The sequence below is a fragment of the Primulina eburnea genome, chromosome 2 (genome assembly GCF_022965805.1).
Source record: "Primulina eburnea isolate SZY01 chromosome 2, ASM2296580v1, whole genome shotgun sequence".
Classification (NCBI taxonomy): domain Eukaryota; kingdom Viridiplantae; phylum Streptophyta; class Magnoliopsida; order Lamiales; family Gesneriaceae; genus Primulina; species Primulina eburnea.
In genome coordinates, this window is record NC_133102.1 from 8,543,808 (window position 1) to 8,566,315 (window position 22,508).

The 22,508-nt window shown below is 34.4% G+C and overlaps 2 protein-coding genes across 4 annotated transcripts; one reads left to right on the forward strand and one right to left on the reverse strand.

Annotated features, from left to right (window-relative positions):
• Positions 1-202: 202 nt before the first annotated feature.
• On the forward strand, positions 203-10,094 carry LOC140822914 (protein SLOW WALKER 2). Its single transcript, XM_073183888.1, has 16 exons — positions 203-1,015; positions 1,485-1,557; positions 1,875-1,994; positions 2,166-2,241; positions 2,538-2,606; positions 2,689-2,769; positions 3,868-3,939; positions 4,915-5,007; positions 5,196-5,348; positions 5,650-5,733; positions 5,855-5,998; positions 6,487-6,576; positions 6,820-6,902; positions 6,971-7,342; positions 8,353-8,575; positions 9,244-10,094. The coding sequence occupies exons 1-16, from the start codon at positions 349-351 to the stop codon at positions 9,862-9,864; spliced, it is 3,021 nt and encodes a 1,006-aa protein (XP_073039989.1). The 5' UTR covers positions 203-348; the 3' UTR covers positions 9,865-10,094.
• Positions 10,095-10,193: 99 nt separating this feature from the next.
• Positions 10,194-15,422, reverse strand: LOC140822916 (hexosyltransferase GAUT11-like). 3 transcript variants are annotated; one of them, XM_073183890.1, is made up of 3 exons: positions 15,328-15,422; positions 14,822-15,162; positions 10,194-12,335 (listed from the first exon to the last, which is right to left on the reverse strand). In XM_073183890.1, exons 2-3 carry the CDS (start codon positions 14,975-14,977, stop codon positions 10,887-10,889), a joined length of 1,605 nt encoding a protein of 534 aa, XP_073039991.1. In that variant the 5' UTR covers positions 14,978-15,162; positions 15,328-15,422; the 3' UTR covers positions 10,194-10,886. The 3 variants fall into 3 exon arrangements, with proteins under 3 accessions (XP_073039991.1, XP_073039990.1, XP_073039992.1); XM_073183889.1 differs by having other exon boundaries at positions 14,822-15,377; XM_073183891.1 differs by lacking the exons at positions 14,822-15,162; positions 15,328-15,422 and adding an exon at positions 14,243-14,815.
• Between the last annotated feature and the right edge of the window lie 7,086 nt (positions 15,423-22,508).

Sequence of the window (22,508 nt, forward strand, 5' to 3'; positions counted from 1 at the left end):
CAATATTTTTTTGAATATGAATTATTTTTTTTTTTAATCATATGACTAAAAAATTTAATATTAGTTTGAAACAAAATTATTTTAGATTTCGATATAACAAAATCATTTTTAATAACAATATTTTAAACATATCTAAATATTTAAAATGTATTTCAATATCGAACTCCAATGGGCTTGACTAAGAATAGAGCTATAATTTCTTCAGCCCAATTTGTTATTCTAAACGTCGCCCATCTGAAGTTGCAAAACCCCAGCCCTAATCCCTCATCGTTATTTTTCTCTTCCTCCTCCGCCACCACCGCCTCCGCTGCCGCCCGACAGGGCTATTTTTCAAGTTCAGAGCCGTAAATGGTGTCTGTTAAGAAATCGAAAAACCTTGATGAAGCTGTGGACCTTCAGTCTGATGTCGCATCATTTGCCTCATCCCTCGGCTTCCCTTCTAGCGGCGCCCCTTCCTCTGGCTTCAACGACGCTGATTTTCGCAAAAAGGGCCCACTTAAACCCCGTACTCAAGCGCCCAATGTTTCCTACCAAAACAGGCCCCTGAAGGAGAAGAGTAGCCAAATTAAGAACAAAGACAGTAAATCATATCCTGGACGCAAATCCGTTCAATCTCCAGCTCAAAACAGTGTTTTAAACAGTAGTAATTTGTTTAGGGAGGACGATAGCAGATTTAAGAACCTCCCAAAGCTTCCGTTGGTGAAAGCTAATGCTTTGGGCGTGTGGTATAATGATGTTGCTGAGCTGGAGGAAAAGGTGATTGGCGATAATAAGAGACCTGAGTTCAATAGTGTGGAGGAATGGAACACTTTGGTGGAGAAGAAGAAAGAGTTGGGGGAACGGCTGTTGGTGCAATATACCCGAGATTACGATTCCTCCAGGGGGAAAAGCGGGGATATCAAGATGCTTGTGGCTACTCAAAGGTCGGGGACTGCTGCAGATAAGGTGTCTGCCTTGTCGGTCATGGTTGGGGATAATGCTGTAGCGAATTTGAGATCAATTGATATGATTTTGGGTAATGTTTGCTTTATATTGGCTGTTAGAATTTTGATCTGAGAAACAGTTTTCTTTTTTTGTTGTTTTGTCATGCATTGGTGAACAGTAAGTTGGATTCAGAAGTGGAGAATATTTATATAACCTTGTGTTTGTGGGGAGAGGGTTGTTTTTTGAATTCTTGGAGGTAGTTAGTTTGGATAGGTAACTTTTCATTTTTATCTGTATTCAGTTTTTGTGGGTATAATTTATGTTTGAGACGATTCCGAGAAGAGCATGTGATAATGCAGATCTGTCCCTCGAGGTAGTGTAGCAGGTTATTAGTTTCAGATGCAAGTTGATCTGTATAAGAAATTATTCAACTTGGGGCATCTCTAACACCGTATTCAGCTACAGATGTTTAGCTTTTCATGAAAAACTATTATTGCCGATTTACTGATGACTCAGCTAATGTCCATTGCCTGATCTTAAAAATATATATATTTATGCAGGAATGGTGACATCAAAAATTGGGAAACGACATGCATTAACAGCCTTTGCAGTATTGAAAGAACTATTTATTACGTGAGGATGCATTTATTCTTTTCTCCCTTTAGTTTTTTCAATAGAAAAAATTTCCATTTATGATTTTTTTCCAATTTCCAAATTATCTTTTGTAATGACATTGAATGAAACAGTATGGGGGCATGAGAAGTAGCATTTATTCTAGAATTGTGAAGCTCTTTGTATTTGTTTGTTGTGTAATAAGAAATTATATGCAGTACCCAATTCAGGCCATGTATGTTTTACGAATACAATCAGATCTTTACCGTCTTTACCATTTATTTGATTACATGGTGGCTCCGATGGTTTATTTGATTGTGGCTCCATTACTTTGCCAGTTTACTACCAGATCGCAAGCTGAAGATGCTATTTCAGCGGCCCCTAAATTGCCTCTCTGATACAAAAGATGACTACTCTCTTTTACTTTTCTGGTATTGGGAGGAAAGATTAAAGGAAAGGTAATATTATCTCATTTAATTCCAAGACAGATACTTGTGATGAGTCATTTTACTGGTGAGTTGTAAAATAGTAAAATAAGATCATGAAAATCCGGGGCAATATAAACTGGTCAAAGTTTTTCTGTTGAATAGATTCTATTGGATTCATACAACTTGCTTGTTAATTTGCAGGTATGGACGTTTTGTTTCTGCCCTTGAGGAAGCTTCGCGTGATGTTCTAGACAATCTCAAGAACATGGCTCTGAAGGTTGCTAATTGATCTACAATTTTTGTTGTAATCCTTGTGGTTTACGCATCCTTGATTGCTCACATGTATTTGCTAGGATTTATAAGATATATAAGCACTAAAATAAATTAATCACGCTGTTTCCTTTTCTTTTACTATACAAAATATAGGGATCCTTGTGGTTTAACTTGCTACATGTAACTGTTTTGTTTTAATGAATTTTTGATGTGATTGGGACTAATATGTATGTGCTCATACTAAATGAAGACAAGTTATTGAATATTCCTTTGTTCTCATGTTTGATCCATTGTTTTTAGACCATGTATTCGTTGCTGAGCAGTAAATCAGAAGAAGAGCGCCGTATACTATCGTCATTGGTGAACAAGGTCCCTTTCTTATTCTCTCATCCAATTACACATGTCATAATGAATATTTTTTGTTATGATCTTATCCTTGGCATTAATACAGCTTGGAGATCCTGAAAACAAAGTTGCATCAAATGCAGATTATCACTTGGCAAATCTTTTAGCTGACCATCCAAATATGAAGGTACTTTTGTAGCCTCTGTACATTAATTTTCTTGAACAAAATAATATATTGCTTATGATGTTTCTTGCATTAAGTGATAGATGCAGTAAGATTATTGCTTTCCCTAGTCTGTACCCTGTCATGCTGCATAGTGATACTCGATAAAGCCATTTCCAAAGGGGCCGTTGTTACCAAACAAATTAGATTCTGTGATTGAATAATCAAATTTGGTATTCTTATAACTCCATTACACTTTATTCTTTGGTTTTAATAATCTATCTTCGTTGTTTTGCAAACTTTTCACTTGTAAAACTATATGTATTGTTACAGGTCTACTTCTGAGACTTCGGTATGAGTTTAACCTGTGTCATTTTGGGTGAATTTTAACTATTTATTGTGCTTCCAGGAATGACATAAAGTATGTTGTTTGTGCCAGTCCAGTGTAAAGATAGAAAGAGTGTTCAGATGCAAATGACAAGTTTGAATAACCAACATTTTCATGTCGATTGATGTTGGAAATGTCTTTTTATGATATAAACTTCCCTTGCAAATTATTTTGAATTATTGAATCAAACATTCGATTGCTATCTTGGCTGGTGGTGAATTTTTAATATTGAGACATTTTATTGTTTCAAAATGGTACAAGAGCAAACCTAGGGGTATATAATGAAAGAGACTGATGTGGTCATTATAGTGGCCCACATTGTCTTTGGAAGAAAGTTTGTACTTTGTAGTTGTCTGTAAGTAGGTGTAATGAACTTCTCTAGCATATGTATTGTCAGAAACATAAATAGGCTTTGGATTAGGTTTATGTTGAGTTAATAGTAAATAATAAATAGTAGATAGTTTATTTGGAAGTGCATAGTGTAAGAATGAGTCTGTGTGTTTTCTAAGTGGTCTTTGGTTGGGGTGTGATTATTGATTCTTTAACCAATAATCGGTGAGGCATCACTTGAGCTTTGACCTTTTCGAGCTTGATGTCTTTTACAATTTTCTTATCAGTTATTATTATCTACCTCATGATTTAATAGAGAGTGTGCATTGATCTGAAATGCTTATCCCATTGTATTTCTAATTTGCTCACTTTAAGGGTAATTGATTTCCTGTGAATTTTTACAGGGAGTTGTGATTGACGAAGTGGATAATTTCCTTTTTCGGCCTCGTCTAGGATTACGAGCCAAATATCATGCAGTATGTTTTAGTTTTTTGGTTTTATTTTTTGCCTCACCTGTTAGCTATTGATATAACAGTATTCATGTGTTCTGTTGTCTGGTGGAGGTTGCATTAAGTTGTTGGAATGCTATCCACAGACCACAACCGCGTGGAATCTCGTGTCTCTGATATATTGATCATTGTAATATGGTCCTAGAAAACAAAATTTCCATCTTGCTCCTGTAAAGATTTGAATTGGCAAGTTTTGAGGGTCCGTTTCATCATTGAATTTTTTTTTGGGCCTCTTATTGCAATTACATTCCTCTTGTCCTCTTTAACCTGGCAGCATGCATACACTAATGAGAGTTTCTAATAAAGTCATCCTTGCTCCACGTGGTTCAGTCTTATTCATTTCTATGCTGGTATGACTGATAAACAAGCGAATGGTCTGATAACTGAAAGAAGATGATTATAGAGTAACATGAGGAACAACAGTGATGTTGCCTACTACACGCACTTGTATCAAGAAGAAACAGCTAAAACAACGGAAGAAGACATGAATATTGAGAGATAATAACTAAAAAATAAAAAAGTAAAATGGACCTCGAAAGGGAAATAAAATGTCATGAAAAATCTGCCATAATTATGTCAATAAGGAAGAGGCAAACAAAACATAGACCGTATTTTCTTAGTTAACAGACGATCCTTGCTTACTTTTTATGATTTGTTTCTCATTTCAGTTTAAAATTAATTCTACCACAAGCACTATTCTTATTCAGCGGTTGAAATTTAAGATTTCTTGCAACTTGTTCCAATTAAATGTCTTACACTTCGCTCGAAATACTGTGTATAATCTGTTTCAAACAATTTTTTGATGTCTAAAGTATTGTTTTTCTGTTGCCTGTATGCATCGTTACACTTTTTTTTCTGTTTCTGTAATAATTAGTTGGTCAATGTTATCTCGTCAATTTTGTCGTTAACCTTGTCTGTATTTTGATGTCTATTGTTGCACAGGTGAACTTCTTAAGTCAAATCCGGTTGGGTCACAAGGGAGATGGTCCAAAAGCTGCAAAACGGTTGATAGATATCTATTTTGCTCTCTTTAAGGTATTGTCAGAAGATTTATGGATTCTGTGAAAGTTTCAGTCCATTTTTTTATGTTTAGGGGTTCTATACCATACCTGCATTTCATCCAAATGTCATCCCAACTATTTTGCCTGATAACATTAACATGGTGACTTTTAAGTCCTCTCTCGCATATGGATTTTAATAGAATTCTAATAATATGTTAACAGATTTTGATTTCTGAGGCTAGTACAGCTCCACCTGTGGCAAAGCAGGGCAAAGAAGACAGAAAAACTTTCATATCCTCGAAAGTGAATAAAACAAAAGTCTCATCAGATACACATCTTGAGATGGACTCACGGATATTATCAGCTCTATTAACGGTTTGTAAAAGCTGTTTCTCTAATATAATTATCTGTAAACCGTGGAAAGTTTCATGTGAATCGACTATTAATGTAATCTATTAGTGATGCTCGAGACTTAACTTCAGAATAAAGTTTCTTTTTAATATTGGATTTTAAGTATTCATTGCAGGCTTTAGAATTGTCTGGTCGAACTCTAAATATTATCAGACATTGACTGAAAGAATCCAAGTAAAAGTAGTTTACACATGCAAGTTTATTGCAGCCTAACACAAGAAATTCCAGATAAGTTCTTACAAGCTCCCTTTTTTTGTTGTTGCAGGGTGTTAATAGAGCTTTTCCTTTTGTTTCCAGTGATGAAACTGATGATGTGATCGAGGTCCAGGCACCACTATTGTTTCAACTGGTATGCCTGAGGATGTTAGGAATTATAATTTTTGGAAGTTGCAGCTGTTAGTTGATTTTTCATAATCCTTATTCAAGATAATAATCTCAGGCTCTCAGCAGATTTGATTTCTGGGTTTCAGGTTCATTCTAAGAACTTTAATGTTGGAGTTCAAGCACTGATGCTTCTTGACAAAATCTCTTCCAAAAACCAGATAGTCAGTGATCGTTATTATCGTGCCTTGTACTCAAAACTACTGCTTCCCTCTGCGATGAATTCTTCCAAGGTCCCTAAATAATTTGCCTTTTAGTATTATGCTATATATTTATTTTGTTTTATTTAACTCTTAACTGAAAGTAACCAGTTAATAATTTTCACTTATGGAATGTTCTTGTATTCCGGAAACCTTTCTGAATGATTTTTTTCCAGAGTTTTGTGCTTCTTTTGTTATTCTGAGAAGCGACTACTTTCTTCAGTTATGGGCTTCACAATTGATAAACCGTATTAAATGACCATCCAAGTGAAAGCAACTACAACGATTACGTGCATGCAACTTTAGAACACTTGCTATCAGCTAGCTTTCGGGTTGATGATTTACACTTTGATATTTACTCACTTCTGCCATTATCAGTTCCTTTCTTCTTCTGCCATTATCAGTTCCTTTCTTAAGGATGACATAGAATTTAGTTGAAAAATGATAACGAATCATCCTAAGGCATGTCTCTTTACTGTTTTATGTATGTGTTATATGATGTTTTGTTTAAAATTTTCCAGGAGGAAATGTTCATTGGGCTTCTATCAAGGTCGATGAAGAATGATGTTAATATGAAGCGAGTTGCTGCTTTCTCAAAGCGATTGTTACAGGTTAGTGAAGAAATGAATTTCAGTTTCAATTCAATTCTTGGTCAATCCATAATTTAAGTGTTCTTGAGCTGCTGTTTTGTGTGGATACAGAGCATCACACCCAGACACAAAATAATACTGTTAGCGGTGTTGCTGCATTTCTACTTTCCATAACTTCAAAAGTTATTAGCACCTTGAAATCAAATTTCGCAATAACATTCAGTTATTATTATTATTTCTATTGACTCCAATGTTGCCAAGTAGGTTGCTCTTCAGCTGGCGCCTCAGTATGCATGTGGATGCCTTTTTATGCTCTCTGAAGTCCTTAGAGCACGCCCTCCTCTTTGGTAAGCTTGTGTGTGTTGATCAAATAAAATGATCTTATTCGAAGTTGAAATCGAAAATCCTTGTGCAGGAAGGTGGTGCTTCAAAATGAAACTTCTGTTGCTGATGAAGATCTTGAGCATTTTGAGGACGTTCGAGAAGATGACGACAATCGTGTCAATTATAAACTGGATAAGACAGACAATAAAGACTCTGTTGTGCAAACGAATAATGAGTGTAATGGTGATAGTGATGCTTCACTCGATGAAGATGATTCTGTGGCTTCTAGTTCCGAATATGATAGTTTGAATGAATCAGATGATTTGCTTGGGAAAGGTGGTCTAGAAAAAGTGGAAAGCTTTAATTTGACATCTGGCAATGGAGCACACAAAGTTCATGGTTTAAATGATGGTCCTGCATTACCCAGTGGGTACAACCCACGTCATAGGGAACCTAATTATTGGTAATTTTTATGTACTTGCTGTTTGGTTCTAGTGCATTTTTAGCTTGAGTGGTTTTACTGCATGTGTACAACTGAGTGATTAGTGGTGTGGCAAGTTTTGTGTGAATGTTCGCTGGTGGAAGTTCATGCATTTTAAGCCCCTCAATGACATACATGGGATCTTTCGCGAGTAATGATGCCTGCTATCCTCCAAAAGTAGGAAAAAATGGGGACAAGATCATAGTTGTCAAAGGCGGAGGCGCCACCAGACTAGGACCCTGCGCCCAGAGATTCACTAAAGCGAGTCCACCAGGCGCAGCGTTTCACTAAAGCGAGTCCACCAGGCATAGCGATTCACTAAAGCGAGTCTAGGCACTCGTCTGGCCAGCCTTGGAAGTTAACGCGCCTGGGTGAATTTTTATAATTACTTGTTTAAAACAAATAAACCAAACCCAAACCCTAGCCACCCAACATCAGAAGAAGAGAGCTCTAATCAGAAGAACGAGATGAGCGAATCTACATCCAAAACAACTAGAAAAAGACCGATTTCACATCTTTTGGATGAAGATGACGAAGAAATTAATATTGATAAAGAAAATGACGAAGTCCAAGAAGAACACAAGTGGGTTCTCTGATGATTCGGTGGAAAAAGATGAACTTGATTTAGATGATTGAAGAATTTTATTCATCGTACTAATTATTATAAACTTATTAATTATTTTTGTTTTACGTCACAATGTGATTTCGTATTTTAATATATTTATTCTAAGGTAAATATATTTTTTAAAATTTAAAAATGTGGCCTGCTTCGGTAAGATACGTGCCTCACCTTGCTCCTCAGGCTCCATGGCCTCGATGCGCCTTGAACCCTTGATAACTATGGACAAGATCTAGTATGTGTATAGTTTTGTTCATGTTAGATAGTAATTTGTCATTATTGTGTCACTTATTTGTGTTCTATTTCAATTTTAACTGGATTAGTCGTCTTTCATTTGTGTATTCTTATATTTTTGAACTTCCATGAGCAACAGTAATGCGGATTTGGTTGGCTGGTGGGAGCTAACGGTACTCGCCTCTCACGTGCACCCATCAGTTGCTGCAATGGCCAGAACCCTTCTTTCTGGGGTCAATATTGTGTATAATGGCAATCCGATCAATGACCTTTCACTTGGTGCTTTCCTGGACAAGTTCATGGAAAAGAAGGCCAGGCAAAATACATGGCATGGTGCGTCGCAGATTGAACCTGCCAAGAAGGTTAGTTATTCTGTGCCCCACATTCATTCACAATAATCACAGTTATTAGTGTCATTATCTATTTTTTTTAACATGTTCTCGTTTTCTTTTTTATGATAAAATTGAAATTCTGCTCCTAATCTTTCATTTATCAATATAACAATTAGTCTAAAGTGTGTGATGTAGTCCATACTTTTTCATGGCTTTTTATTTTGAGTTACTCATCCGAAACTAATTGATCAATTTAGATAATACTGCAGATATTAACTACTAATATTGGGAAACTTGCCTAAAAGCCTTTCTACCATTTCTTTGTATTAGAAAGCCCGGTTTATAAAAATAAACATAAAAGTTCTACGCCATCACCTGTTTTTATTAGAGATTTAATTTTTTATTATAAATAAAATTATAATTAATATCATCTTATCATCAAAGAAACAAAAGGGCATCTCAGAGAAGAAATAGTTAAATTCTGATGAATTGGATTTTTCTTGTTTAAAAGTTGGAGAATGGTTGTAGGATATTTTAGATATGAAAATTTGGATTAAGGTTTTTCCCTATTATTGTTTGTTTTCCATAAGCTTTACATTCATACCAAGTGGATCTTGTAGATATGCCACTGTTTCACGATGGCAAGTTGATATTTTGTTGGTGACACAAATAATCTACAACTTACCTGTCTCCTCCAGCTTGAAATGAACCACCAGTTGGTTGGAGCAGAAATTATATCACTTGCTGAAGATGATGTACCCCCTGAGGATGTTGTTTTCCACAAGTTTTACATGAACAAAATGAACTCCTTAAAGAAACCAAAAAAGAAAAAGAAGAAGACAGCAGATGATGAGGCTGCTGAAGAGATATTTGGTGTTGATGGAGATGAGGATGAAAGTGACAATGAAGAGATTAACAATCTCTTGGATTCTGGAAATCCTTCTTTCGAGACAGAAGGTGGTTATGACTACGAGGATTTGGACAAAATTGCTAATGAGGATGATGATGACTTGATTGGTGATGCCAGTGATGAAGAAACGAACTTATCTTCAGATGTTGCTTATGAAGAAATTGTGAATGCTGAAATTAGTTCCGAGGACAGTGGTATTGATGTTGCCATTGGTGAAGCAGATGATGGGAATATTTATGATGAGCGCTTTGAACTAAAGACAAAGAAACGGAAAACCCGCGAAAATTCTGGAGTCTCTCCTTTCGCGAGCCTTGAAGATTATCCACATTTGATGGACGACGAGGAGCCTGAATCCTCGAAGTCATCCTCACGAATAAAAAAGCGCGAGTCAAAGAAGAGGAAGAACTAAGCATAACCCATCTCTACCTTTTTGTTCAGTAGCTGTAAAAAATACTATAAATGATCGGCTTAGCGTTAGGTCGTGAAATTATATTATAATTGTTTTTTGAGTTCAAATGTTGTTTCTATTTGGACAAGCCAAATAATTGAGGCTGTATCTGCTCGTTGATGTTAAAGACAAATATGACGATGTAATAACTAAAAATTTTACTAAAAACGTGAAGATCAGTTTGACATAAATATAGGCATAAAATTTATCAACTAAAATCGATAATTGGATTACAAGCAACCAGACGTACGATGTTGTCTAAATATGCTATAATTACATACCCTTGTCGGTAAAAATAAAGCAGATTAATGAATACTTGCAAAAATTTAACCGTATCACTTGCAAAAATTTTACAGCATCAGATTTGTTATTTAGTAATATAGAAGCTCAACAAAAGGATACATTCCTTCCCGTTGGCATGATATTTTCTATCATACACAACCAAAATACATGTATGATAAGAATGCATTCAATTCGTAATCTGAACTCTTTAATTGCTTTCAATTACATTCCAATTCCCATATTCGACATTTCAGGTTTTTCTTGAAGGTACGTATGGGAATCATATCAACGTGACTGCAGTAGTTGTACATGAGCTGAAGCGCGTCACTGATGTGTGACCGAAGCCGATGATATCTGGATTGTTTAGTCTAGTAATTACCATCCATGCAACAAACTTCTCATTAAAAAGGGACAATACAAGAAATATATCTTGCAAGAGAAAACTATAGTTAGATCATATCGAGGTGGCATTTACGTGGGAGCTAAAAGAATCCCATCCGCCAAAAATGAAATATCTGGTTCCAAGCTACACTAACAAAAGTTTTATCCTTCAACACATATTTAACTTGAAACACGTGCAAAGAAAAGGCTTCTCCATATAAGTCAAAAAATATCTGTTCTAAACTACAGTTATGCAATCAGATTCCTTTAGAAAGAATAAGAGAGATGATGATACATTACCCTCGTCTTAGAAAGACCATTTATAAACTTGTCGCACATTCTTGAATATAAGAGTGAGTCTGATTCACGTACCGTTCCCATAGAGGTCTATATCTGCCTATACTAAGCTCTAGCCAGGGTTTCATGTTCCCATTGAAGTGAATCACGGCAGCAGTCTCGATTAGGCGGCTGTCAATATTCATGTCGTAACCCAGTCCTAAGACATGCCATCTCCGATCAAGTGGCTCCGTCAATCCATAGAAAGCCAACAGTCCAGGAGGAAGTGTGCCGAGCTTCCAAAGTGACTTGTCGGTATTTTGTTCCTGCCAATGATGATATCTTGCAGTCGCATTCGCCTTTCTCCAAGAAATCAAGTCAAAAACATTCATCCCAAATGCCCATCCACACGCTTGAGGATCAAATTTTGTGCTTATCAGTGGGTTCGAAAAATTGAGGTACTTGTAGTAGCGGTGGAAAGATTCAAGACAAGTTTCAACCGCGCCATTTACATTTCCATGCAAGTCCAAGGAAAAGAGAGGAATCAAATCCTTCTGAACCACAATGTCATCATCGAGAAAAACTACCTTTTCCAATTGGGGATAAATCTCGGGAATGTAGAACCGAAGGTGATTTAAAATAGACAGATACTTGGGATTACGAAACTTTGGATCAAGACTAGTATCTTGCAAACCTCCAAAGAAGTATTTCTGTGAATCAACATCTTGGAGTTGTCTTAGAAGAGGAGAATAGGATGCATTCAACCAAGTAAAGTTTTCAACATTCAGGACTTCAACTGCAGCACCTTTGAAATCATTACCGAGGAACCAAGCCTGCATTGCTCCATATTTTACTCCGTTTGTAACAACATGGAATACAAGTTGCTTTGGATGTTCGGCGTTAGAAACTGTAGAATTAACGACAACTGAAACAGCCAGAATATTATCTGAAAATATACAGAAGTGGTAAAGATTGATGTCTGTTAATCGAGGAGAGTTCCTACTCTCATCTGCAAGCTCCTGGATGGACTTGTTCTGAAGCCAATCGGCAGTGAGTTTAATGTCAATGCAATGAAGCTTCTTGGGTATTGATTCAGCAGCCATTTGTGCAAATACAGTACTCTGAAGAGTTGCGGCATTTGCACGTTCTTCCAGAGCTTGAATATGAGACTTCATGGTCATTATTGTGGTCGCAATATCATAATGGGCATCTTGCGCCTTAAAAATTAGGGATGATAAACTTTTAATGATTGGTTCGGCCTCCTCTAGAGCTATGGGCTCGTTTCTCATTGCAGCCTTGGAGAGCAAGAATTGGCAACTTCTTATTTTTGAACTCAGCTCCCAAGCAAGATGAAGATTATTATGTTCATTGGCTATAACAACATAAGCTTTGGCAAGGGTCATCTGCTCTCCTAATTGTCTGGCATATGATCTGGCACTTGACATATCTTTAGTAGAATTTCGATTGTCATGAACCACACGGTCATTAAACTCCTGGAAAAGAGAAATAAGTTGAAGAAACAAATAAATAGAAACCGTGAACTGTTCTCGACTTGATAGAATTATTCTTTATTTCGTAGTAAATTATAAATTTAGATAAATTTTCAAAAGCCGTTAATTTTTTGGAAACATGCTAAAAACCAAAATATGATGTCAGAGGCATCCAAACATAGGTACATGTACACAACATCTTTCATTGTCTAAAATGGCAAAGTTGTGATAAAAAAATGTAACCTATGCCCAGCTAGGTGCGTGATTCACAACCAATAACTAAAATGACCATGAATTGGAAGTTTAACATTCTCAGACATTTGAAATTACCAAAAATTTATACAAGGTCAAAAGTATCTGAAGAGAGAGGATGAAGTTGTGATAAAAAAATATAACCTATGCCCAGCTAGGTGCGTGATTCACAACCAATAACTAAAATGACCATGAATTGGAAGTTTAATATTCTCAGACATTTGAAATTACCAAAAATTTATACAAGGTCAAAAGTATCTGAAGAGAGAGAATGCAGGAAAACTTCTCTTTTTATTGATTTTTCATGAATCAATCATAACTATCTATAAGCTAGACCTGTCCCTTGTGTTAAGGAAATGAATCAAAAGCAAAATAAAAAATTATAAAATTCAGTGTCAGGGAACTAATTCATTTCAGCTTTTTACAATGTCGTAATTTGGTCCCGAATAACATTTAACTTAATCTATGACCCCCTCGGCCAACTCAAACAGCACTCAAAACAGCCAAGGCTTTGTTTCATTGAACTAGGTCGATGCGGCAAACCTAGGGCTAAATAACTAAGAGCAAAGAATGTCACAGTGCACCCTATCTCTCACAAAGATGCTAACTGAGTCTTGAATTGATTATTCTCAGACGTAGGGCTGGGGAAAGGGGGGATTAGTTCCACCACTGCATAAATAGGGCTCATTTTAATGAATATTTTGATCAAACATTGTCTCTCTCATATTTTCAATGAGTTGCAATCAGTTGCACCATAAGATAGTTGAGTGTGTGCGTGGAGGTGGGGAGACAGAGGTCATGATGCTACTTAATTTCATCTCAGCATAAAACACTTCCAAACAAATATAACAGTGATATTACTCAATGTACATAAAATGAACCTGGACCAGGGAAAAACTGGAAATCAAGAACAAAGCCTTCTTATTTTGTTTATGAAAAAAGAAACAATCTCGAAAAACAATCAAAATGTCTTGAATAATTTAATTGAGTATTTTGAAACAATCACGGAGATGTTTTATTTATATGACCAAGAGTAATCTTATGGAGATGCCTGTATAGGTTAGGTTCAGCCAGAAAATGGTTTTAGGCATTGTATACAAAATTTCTGAACAAGATTCACTTTGACAGAACCGAATATTCACACATATTGTTTGAAGCATTAAAAATACAAATGATACGTGCATCACTATTCATTGTCTTTGAAAAAATAATATGTGAAGTAAGATCCTAATGCGAAAGAATAAAGATAAGTCAGATAACAGATCATCGTCTTGCTATGAAGATCCTCATCTTGCTGTGAACTGAATCCTTTTCCAGCAGAAATGAGGTTAGTTGACAAGACATGCAAAACTCAAAAGTAAAGCAGAAGAATAATTAACTCTATTTCGAACAAATATACACAGAAAATGAATCATTAAACTCCAAAAATGCTGACAATTGTTTTACTCCATCTCAAATTATCAAGTCTGCATAATTATAGTTCAAAAACCTAAAGACACGTGATAATAAAAGGTTGTCTTTATCAACCCACATAATTTATGAAATCTTCGAGCCAAAGACCACAGTTAATGCATAAGAATCAAACAAATGATTTTTCATATCACGTAAACTGCCAGCTGAGCTAACCGACAAAATCTATTTTATTCATAAATTCATACCAGATCAATCTACCATGGTGAGGATGGAGATATCCAAATAGGCTCATCATACATAAGGTGATGCATCAGCAATGCACGTATAACTTGATTCCTCACTCTAGCAAGACATAGAACAGAATGCTTTACGAAATGAAAGTGTTCATGTTTAAAACCTACAGTAGCATCAACCTCTCTATTTCCAAACTATTCCATCTCAAGGACATCCATGGACACAGACTGAACTTGCAACACAAAACTCTAAATTATGAGGTTAACTTCTAACACTTAATTTAGTCATACCCCATACAGGCGTGGTCATTTTTAAGAGCACAGTCTCGAGGATCATGAGAAGCTGCACAACAAACCGAAAACTCTAGTACGGTAGTACCATGGTACAAAACTTCCAACATCAAAGGAAAATAAATGATAATCAGATTCCTAGTTTGAAAGCAGAAGAAAAACCTTTCAACATCTGAATATAGATAACAAAACTCGCATCCAATGAGAAGGGAGATTTTGCACCATCCAAATAACAGAATCAAAAGCAAAAAAGAAACAGAAATGTCAACAACAACAAAAACTGTATCAAACCAATCTTACCATTACCGGCTGTTCCGCAGGATCCTCGTCATTATGGTTATGCTGAACAATGAACAAAAGAAATCCAACAAAAGAGAATACCACGAGAAGTGCGCAGATCCAATACGATAACCTCCTACGGATCGGGCGGCGATAGTCGGCTGCCCGACGCCGCATCGTTCGCCTGAGTATTCCGCAATTCAGCGCCAAATCAAGAACACAAGAAAGGTCCCGATCAGATTGGATCAAGCCAGCCGGCAACAACGAGAAGCTGGAAAACCCACTTGCCTATTACTTCTCAAGCTCGAGAAATCCAAGAAACACCAATGCAGAAGCCTCAATCACCTCCCAACTGATGACCCCTGAAATTAGAACGCAACGATTTTATTAGCAAAGAACTCCTGTAAATCAAGCGTTGCATAACCTGCTGTTTCTTCTGATCGTGACTGCTTGAACGCTCACGCTGACACATGAAACACCAACTCTAGGAGCAGATAAATGTGAATTCTTGCGGGTTTTCAGTTTACCTGAGGGGAAGTAACTTCGGGCAAATCTTGAAAAAAGAGACGCTGGACCTGGCCTGACCTTGTGTGCCACTCTGCTACTATAAATCTTGATTATTATTATTACTATAATTATTGTTATATTTTATTTAAATATGTCAAGTCAATCCTCCAATATAGAAGTATATGAAATGTTTCATTTAAGTTTGAGACGATCTATCAAATTCAATATAATAATAATACAATTTTCATCGGTATTTTTAAAAAATAAAATAAATATTTTAATTATTTGCTGAAGAGTAAATTAATTACAATATTTAATTAGATGATTGTAAATTTATTTAAATAATTGAAATAAGAGTATGTCTCTTTTGTGAGACGGTCTCACGAATCTTTATCAATGAGACGGGTCAGCTCTACCGATATTCACAATAAAAAGTAATACTCTTAGCATAAAAAGTAATAATTTTTCATGGATAACCCAAATAAGAGATATGTCACACAAAATACGACCCGTGAAACCGTCTCACACAAATTTTTGCCCTGAAAAAATAATAAATAATACAAGAGATATTAAAAATCGTTTAATATCAAAGAAACTGATGTTGTGGTATTTAATTTGGAAACTGATATATTGATGTTAAGTATTGAATTTTGAAATTGAAATGTCAATAAGCATTCATTATTCATTAGACACTTATTTTGAAAATCATAGAATAGACTCTTCGATAATTACTTTTATCAAAAGAATGTTGAGATTATGTGAAAAATGAAACAATCAAGTTGGATGAATTATTTTATCAGAGAATATAAACAAAAAAATATTACGATTCTATTGAAACATGTAATAAGAGTAATATTTCTCAGGAATTTATCAAAAATTAGCAATTTTTTTTCCATTAACTTGTCCAATTGTGGATATTGGTCTATTAAGTTTGCAGATTTTGGTTTTGGTATATTAATTTTTCTATTTTGGTCTAATTTTTAATGTCATGACAGTATTTTTCGATATCACATCAGGACTCCTTCGAAATATAACTGAGAGCCAAAAAAATCAAAGTTAGTACGCCGAAACCAAAATTTCAATGTGGTTATTGTTTTAAATATTGATCATGATAACTTGTTGGGGGTGCAATAAAGTAGATCAATTGAAACATAGTGTTTGAGCTGTTGTTTGATTTAAATATTTGAGTATTCCTATCAATTATAGTTTTTGGTAACATGAACAATGATCGGTCCAATGATTAAGGGTGTGCAGTTTGTTATAATATAACAGACCGAACTGAAATTAGCAAAACAGAAAAACTGAATTTTAACCGAACCGATCGATTTTAACAATTAAGATGATAAAACCAAACCAGTAAAAAATTGGTAGCCAAAATAACCGTTTTTTTTTAATTAAAAAAAAACTAAATTTTTCGAAAAAAAATTGTCACTCTTCGTCTAATTTTTTATTGAGTTGTTATCCGATTTAAAAGATTTGAGTAACACAATTATTACAAACTATAATTTTTTTATAAAGCCACAAACGTTCAATCCGTAACTTATTTTATTAGGTATATACATGGTCATTTAGCTTAATGAAAGGTAACTAATAATGCCATAACCGTTCATGGTTATTTTGTCTTTGGTTAGACAAAAAAAATAAATATCCTAACTCTGTTTATGAAATAACCCAATTGGTATTTAAAAAAAAGGAAAAAATTGTTTGGAAAAGGAAGGGGGTCAAACAGCACTCGAAGGTCCATTTCCCATTTTTATCATGAGAGAATTGGAGAAAAATCCTCATCCACAAACTAGTTTTTGCGTTCAGTACCTGAGTCAGAAATTTTTTTACTGAACTCCCTGACCCATCAAAAAACTTGTTTCACAGTCCCTGGTCGGAAAAAAAAAGCGTATTTAGCGACGGTTTAAACAATCCGTCGCTATTTAAATATAGCAACGGATATAAGTACAACCGTCGCTAAATTTGATATTGCGACGGTTTCTGGCTAAACTGTCGTCATTAGCGACGGTTTAATAAAATCCGTCGCTATTTGATCCATTTTTTAAAATTTTTCTCTTACACGATTAAATATATAAATTAAGAATTTGTGCATATATTCTGAGAAGAACTACTAACAAAAAAATACAAACTCATGTCTCGATTTAATAAAGTAAGAGTTGGGAAATCAACTCTTTATCATGGTTTTAATCCACCTAACACAAGTCAGTAGCATAATAATTTCCAGCACAAAATAGGTTAATTCAAGCATACAATCACAATAATTTCAGTATATTTCATACACTATTGAGCACATAAATTGCGAATTTGAGCATATATTTCAAGGAGAACTACTAGCATAAAAAATCAAACTCATATCTCAATTTATTGAATAAGAGTTATGAAATCAACTAATTACCATGATTTTAATATACCTAACAAAAGTTGATATCATAATAATACTCAGCACAAAATAGGTTAATTTCATCACACAAACACAACAATTTTAGCATATTTCGTACTCTAGTAAATACATAAATTGAGAATTTGAGCACATATTACGAGGAAGACCACTAGCATAAAAAAGTAAACTCATATATCAATTTATTGAGTAAGAGTTGGGAAACCAACTCCTTACCATGATTTTAATCTACATAAACAAAAGTCAATATCATAATAATATTCAGCACAAAATAGGGTAATTTCACCATATAACCAAAACAATTTCAGTATATTTCATATTATATTAGGTACACAAATTGAGAATTTGAGCATAAATTTCGAGGGAAACCACTAACATAAAAATGCAAACTCGTGTCTCAATTTAATGAGTAAGAGTTGATAAACAACTCATTACCATGATTTTAAGCTATTTAACAAAAGTAAATATCATAATAAAATAAGTTGATTCAAGTATACAACAATAACAATTTCAGTATATTTCGTACTCTATTGGGTATATAAATTGAAAATTTGAGCATATATTACAATGGAAACCAGTAGCATAAAAAAGCAAACTCGTGTCTCAATTTAATGAGTAAGATTTGAGAAACAACTCATTACCAAGATTTTAAGCTATTTAACAAAAGTAAATATCATAATAATATTCAGAACAAAATAAGTTGATTCAAGTATACAATCACAACAACTTCAGTATATTTCGTATTCTATTGGGTATATAAATTGAAAATTTGAGCATATATTACAAGGAGAACCAGTATCATAAAAAAGCAAACTCGTGTCTCGGTCTATTGATTAAGATTTGGGAAGTCAACTCATTACCATGATTTTAATCTACCGAACAAAAGTCAATATCATAATAATATTTAGCACAAAATAGGGTAATTCCACCATACAACCACAACAATTTCAATATTTTTGTATGTATTATATTGGGTACATGAATTGAGAATTTGAGCATAAATTTTTAGAGAAGCCACTAGCAAAAAAATGCAAAATCATGCCTCAATTTTAATGGGTAAGAGTTGAGAAATCAACTTTTTATCATGATTTTAGTCCACCTAACACAACAATTTCAGTATACAACCACAACAATTTAAGTATATTCCGTACTCTATTGTGTACATAAATTTAGAATTTGAGCATATATTCTGAGAGGAACTACTAACAAAAAAATGCAAACTCATGTCTCGATTTAATGATGTAAGCAGTTGGAAATCAACTCTTTACCATGGTTTTAATCCACCTAACACAAGTCCGTAGCATAATGATTTCCAGCACAAAATAGGTTTAATTCAGCATACAATCACACTAAATTCAGTATCTTTTATACACTATTGAGCCCATAAATTGAGCATTTGAGCATTATATTCCCCAGGAGAACTACTAGCATAAAAATCGATACTCATTAATTGAGAATTGCAATTTATTGAGTAAGATTTAGCGCAAATTTCAATTAACTTACCAATGATAATTTATATAGTAAATGTTGGTAAAAATAAGTAGCTGAATATTATAATATTACTTTTAGTGATTAAAATATGGTAATTTCCCAATCCTTACACAACAAATTTATAGTATATTTCTACTCAATAGATACAAAATCGAGAATTTGGCACATATCTCAATTATTAGCTAATGATAAACTATATAAAATTGTGAGAAGTTTGGGAAAATTAACTATTTTAATCTTGAGTATATCATTATATATCAACATTAAATAGGTATTCACATAAACAAAACAATTATTTCCTAATTTACTCAATAAATTGAGATTTGAGTTATGATTGTTCATTTTGTAAGAGTTGAAACCACTAGCATAAAAATGCAATTCATTTTTAGAGAAAAAACTAGCATAAAATGCAAATTCATGCCTCATTTTAATGGGTAAGAGTTGAGAAACCAAGTTAGTTTTACCATGATTTAGTCCACCTAACACAACAATTTCAGTATACAACCACAACAATTTAAGTATATAACGTGCTGGAAATCATTATGCTGCTGACTTGTGTTAGGTGGATTAAAACCATGGTAAAGAGTTGATTTCCCACCTCTTATTTCATTAATCGAGACATGAGTTTGCATTTTTTTTGTTAGTAGTTCCTCTCAGAATATATGCTCAAATTCTGAATTTATGTACACAATAGAGTACGAAATATACTTAAATTGTTGTGGTTGTATACTGAAATTGTTGTGTTAGGTGGACTAAAATCATGGTAAAAAGTTGATTTCTCAACTCTTACCCATTAAAATTGAGGCATGATTTTGCATTTTTTTGCTAGTGGCTTCTCTAAAAATTTATGCTCAAATTCTCAATTCATGTACCCAATATAATACATAAAAAAATATTGAAATTGTTGTGGTTGTATGGTGGAATTACCCTATTTTGTGCTAAATATTATTATGATATTGACTTTTGTTCGGTAGATTAAAATCATGGTAATGAGTTGACTTCCCAAATCTTAATCAATAGACCGAGACACGAGTTTGCTTTTTTATGATACTGGTTCTCCTTGTAATATATGCTCAAATTATCAATTTATATACCCAATAGAATACGAAATATACTGAAGTTGTTGTGATTGTATACTTGAATCAACTTATTTTGTTCTGAATATTATTATGATATTTACTTTTGTTAAATAGCTTAAAATCTTGGTAATGAGTTGTTTCTCAAATCTTACTCATTAAATTGAGACACGAGTTTGCTTTTTTATGCTACTGGTTTCCATTGTAATATATGCTCAAATTTTCAATTTATATACCCAATAGAGTACGAAATATACTGAAATTGTTATTGTTGTATACTTGAATCAACTTATTTTATTATGATATTTACTTTTGTTAAATAGCTTAAAATCATGGTAATGAGTTGTTTATCAACTCTTACTCATTAAATTGAGACACGAGTTTGCATTTTTATGTTAGTGGTTTCCCTCGAAATTTATGCTCAAATTCTCAATTTGTGTACCTAATATAATATGAAATATACTGAAATTGTTTTGGTTATATGGTGAAATTACCCTATTTTGTGCTGAATATTATTATGATATTGACTTTTGTTTATGTAGATTAAAATCATGGTAAGGAGTTGGTTTCCCAACTCTTACTCAATAAATTGATATATGAGTTTACTTTTTTATGCTAGTGGTCTTCCTCGTAATATGTGCTCAAATTCTCAATTTATGTATTTACTAGAGTACGAAATATGCTAAAATTGTTGTGTTTGTGTGATGAAATTAACCTATTTTGTGCTGAGTATTATTATGATATCAACTTTTGTTAGGTATATTAAAATCATGGTAATTAGTTGATTTCATAACTCTTATTCAATAAATTGAGATATGAGTTTGATTTTTTATGCTAGTAGTTCTCCTTGAAATATATGCTCAAATTCGCAATTTATGTGCTCAATAGTGTATGAAATATACTGAAATTATTGTGATTGTATGCTTGAATTAACCTATTTTGTGCTGGAAATTATTATGCTACTGACTTGTGTTAGGTGGATTAAAACCATGATAAAGAGTTGATTTCCCAACTCTTACTTTATTAAATCGAGACATGAGTTTGTATTTTTTTGTTAGTAGTTCTTCTCAGAATATATGCACAAATTCTTAATTTATATATTTAATCGTGTAAGAGAAAAATTTTAAAAAATGGATCAAATAGCGACGGATTTTATTAAACCGTCGCTAATGACGAAAGTTTAGCCAGAAACCGTCGCAATATCAAATTTAGCGACGGTTGTACTTATATCCGTTGCTATATTTAAATAGCGACGGATTGTTTAAACCGTCGCTAAATACGCTTTTTTTTTCGACCACGGACTGTGAAACAAGTTTTTTGATGGGTCAGGGAGTTCAGTAAAAAAATTTCTGACTCAGGTACTGAACGCAAAAACTAGTTTGTGGAAGGGGATTTTTCTCCAATTCTCCCTTTTATCATACTACTAATATTTAAATTATATATTTGACATTAAAGTTCATATGGTTTTTGTTTTAACAATTTATTTGTTAAATATAATGATGCGATCCTGGCGAAATGGGTGAGCTGGGTCGGGTGCTCCACCGGATCGAATCAATAATTTATAAAGGAAAATGAGCAAGGTAGATGAACCGTGAGCTATAGCTTCGACTATGACCTGCAGACAAGGAGAGGAACTCGTGAATGGGCGTCGGAGGGGTGTCCGGCGTGACCACTCCGATGCTTAAGTCAGCAGATGAAGATGATAACCAGTGTAGCTTTTAGAAAATAAAGACTACTGGTGTAAATATGTGTGATAACATATGTGTAAGGGTGAATTCTCCAGAGAGAACCAGAGAGGGGATCCCTCAAATGAGAAGTATACCTGCTTATTTATAGGAGAAAATGAGGTAGGTACCTCGATTCCAGTGCCACCTACTAAGTATGGCACGTCGGTTGTCCATACCCTAGCTTCTGATGACTTCTAGGACACTCCAAGCCCAAGTTGTTCTGACAGATTAGACGGCCTGTATCAATTATACTCGAGTGTGGTTCAATTCTCGAAGTGGCCCGGTTAGAATACCTCCTGGGGCTTTATATGAGAGCCCGGGCGTCTGGTTGCCCGGGGAGTAGAGTCCGAGCTTGCACTTGCTCGCCTTCAGAAGAATCTATCCTGCAAATTGATCCTGATTTGGGAATCCATTTGATATCCCGGGTCATTCATGACCCAGGCTCTTACAGGGGTATCATTACCCATCCCTTAAATAGTCGGGCTAGAGTCATACTCGCTGTCCCG

Coding starts and splice junctions, on each gene's coding strand:
- LOC140822914 (XM_073183888.1), top strand. CDS start 349: ATGGTGTCTGTTAAGAAATCGAAAAACCTTGATGAAGCTGTGGACCTT. Junction 2,770..3,867: donor CTGACCATCCAAATATGAAG/GTACTTTTGTAG, acceptor GAATTTTTACAG/GGAGTTGTGATTGACGAAGT. Junction 6,577..6,819: donor TCTCAAAGCGATTGTTACAG/GTTAGTGAAGAA, acceptor GTTGCCAAGTAG/GTTGCTCTTCAGCTGGCGCC.
- LOC140822916 (XM_073183890.1), bottom strand. CDS start 14,977: ATGCGGCGTCGGGCAGCCGACTATCGCCGCCCGATCCGTAGGAGGTTA. Junction 12,336..14,821: donor CTGCGGAACAGCCGGTAATG/GTAAGATTGGTT, acceptor TCTCTTTTCCAG/GAGTTTAATGACCGTGTGGT.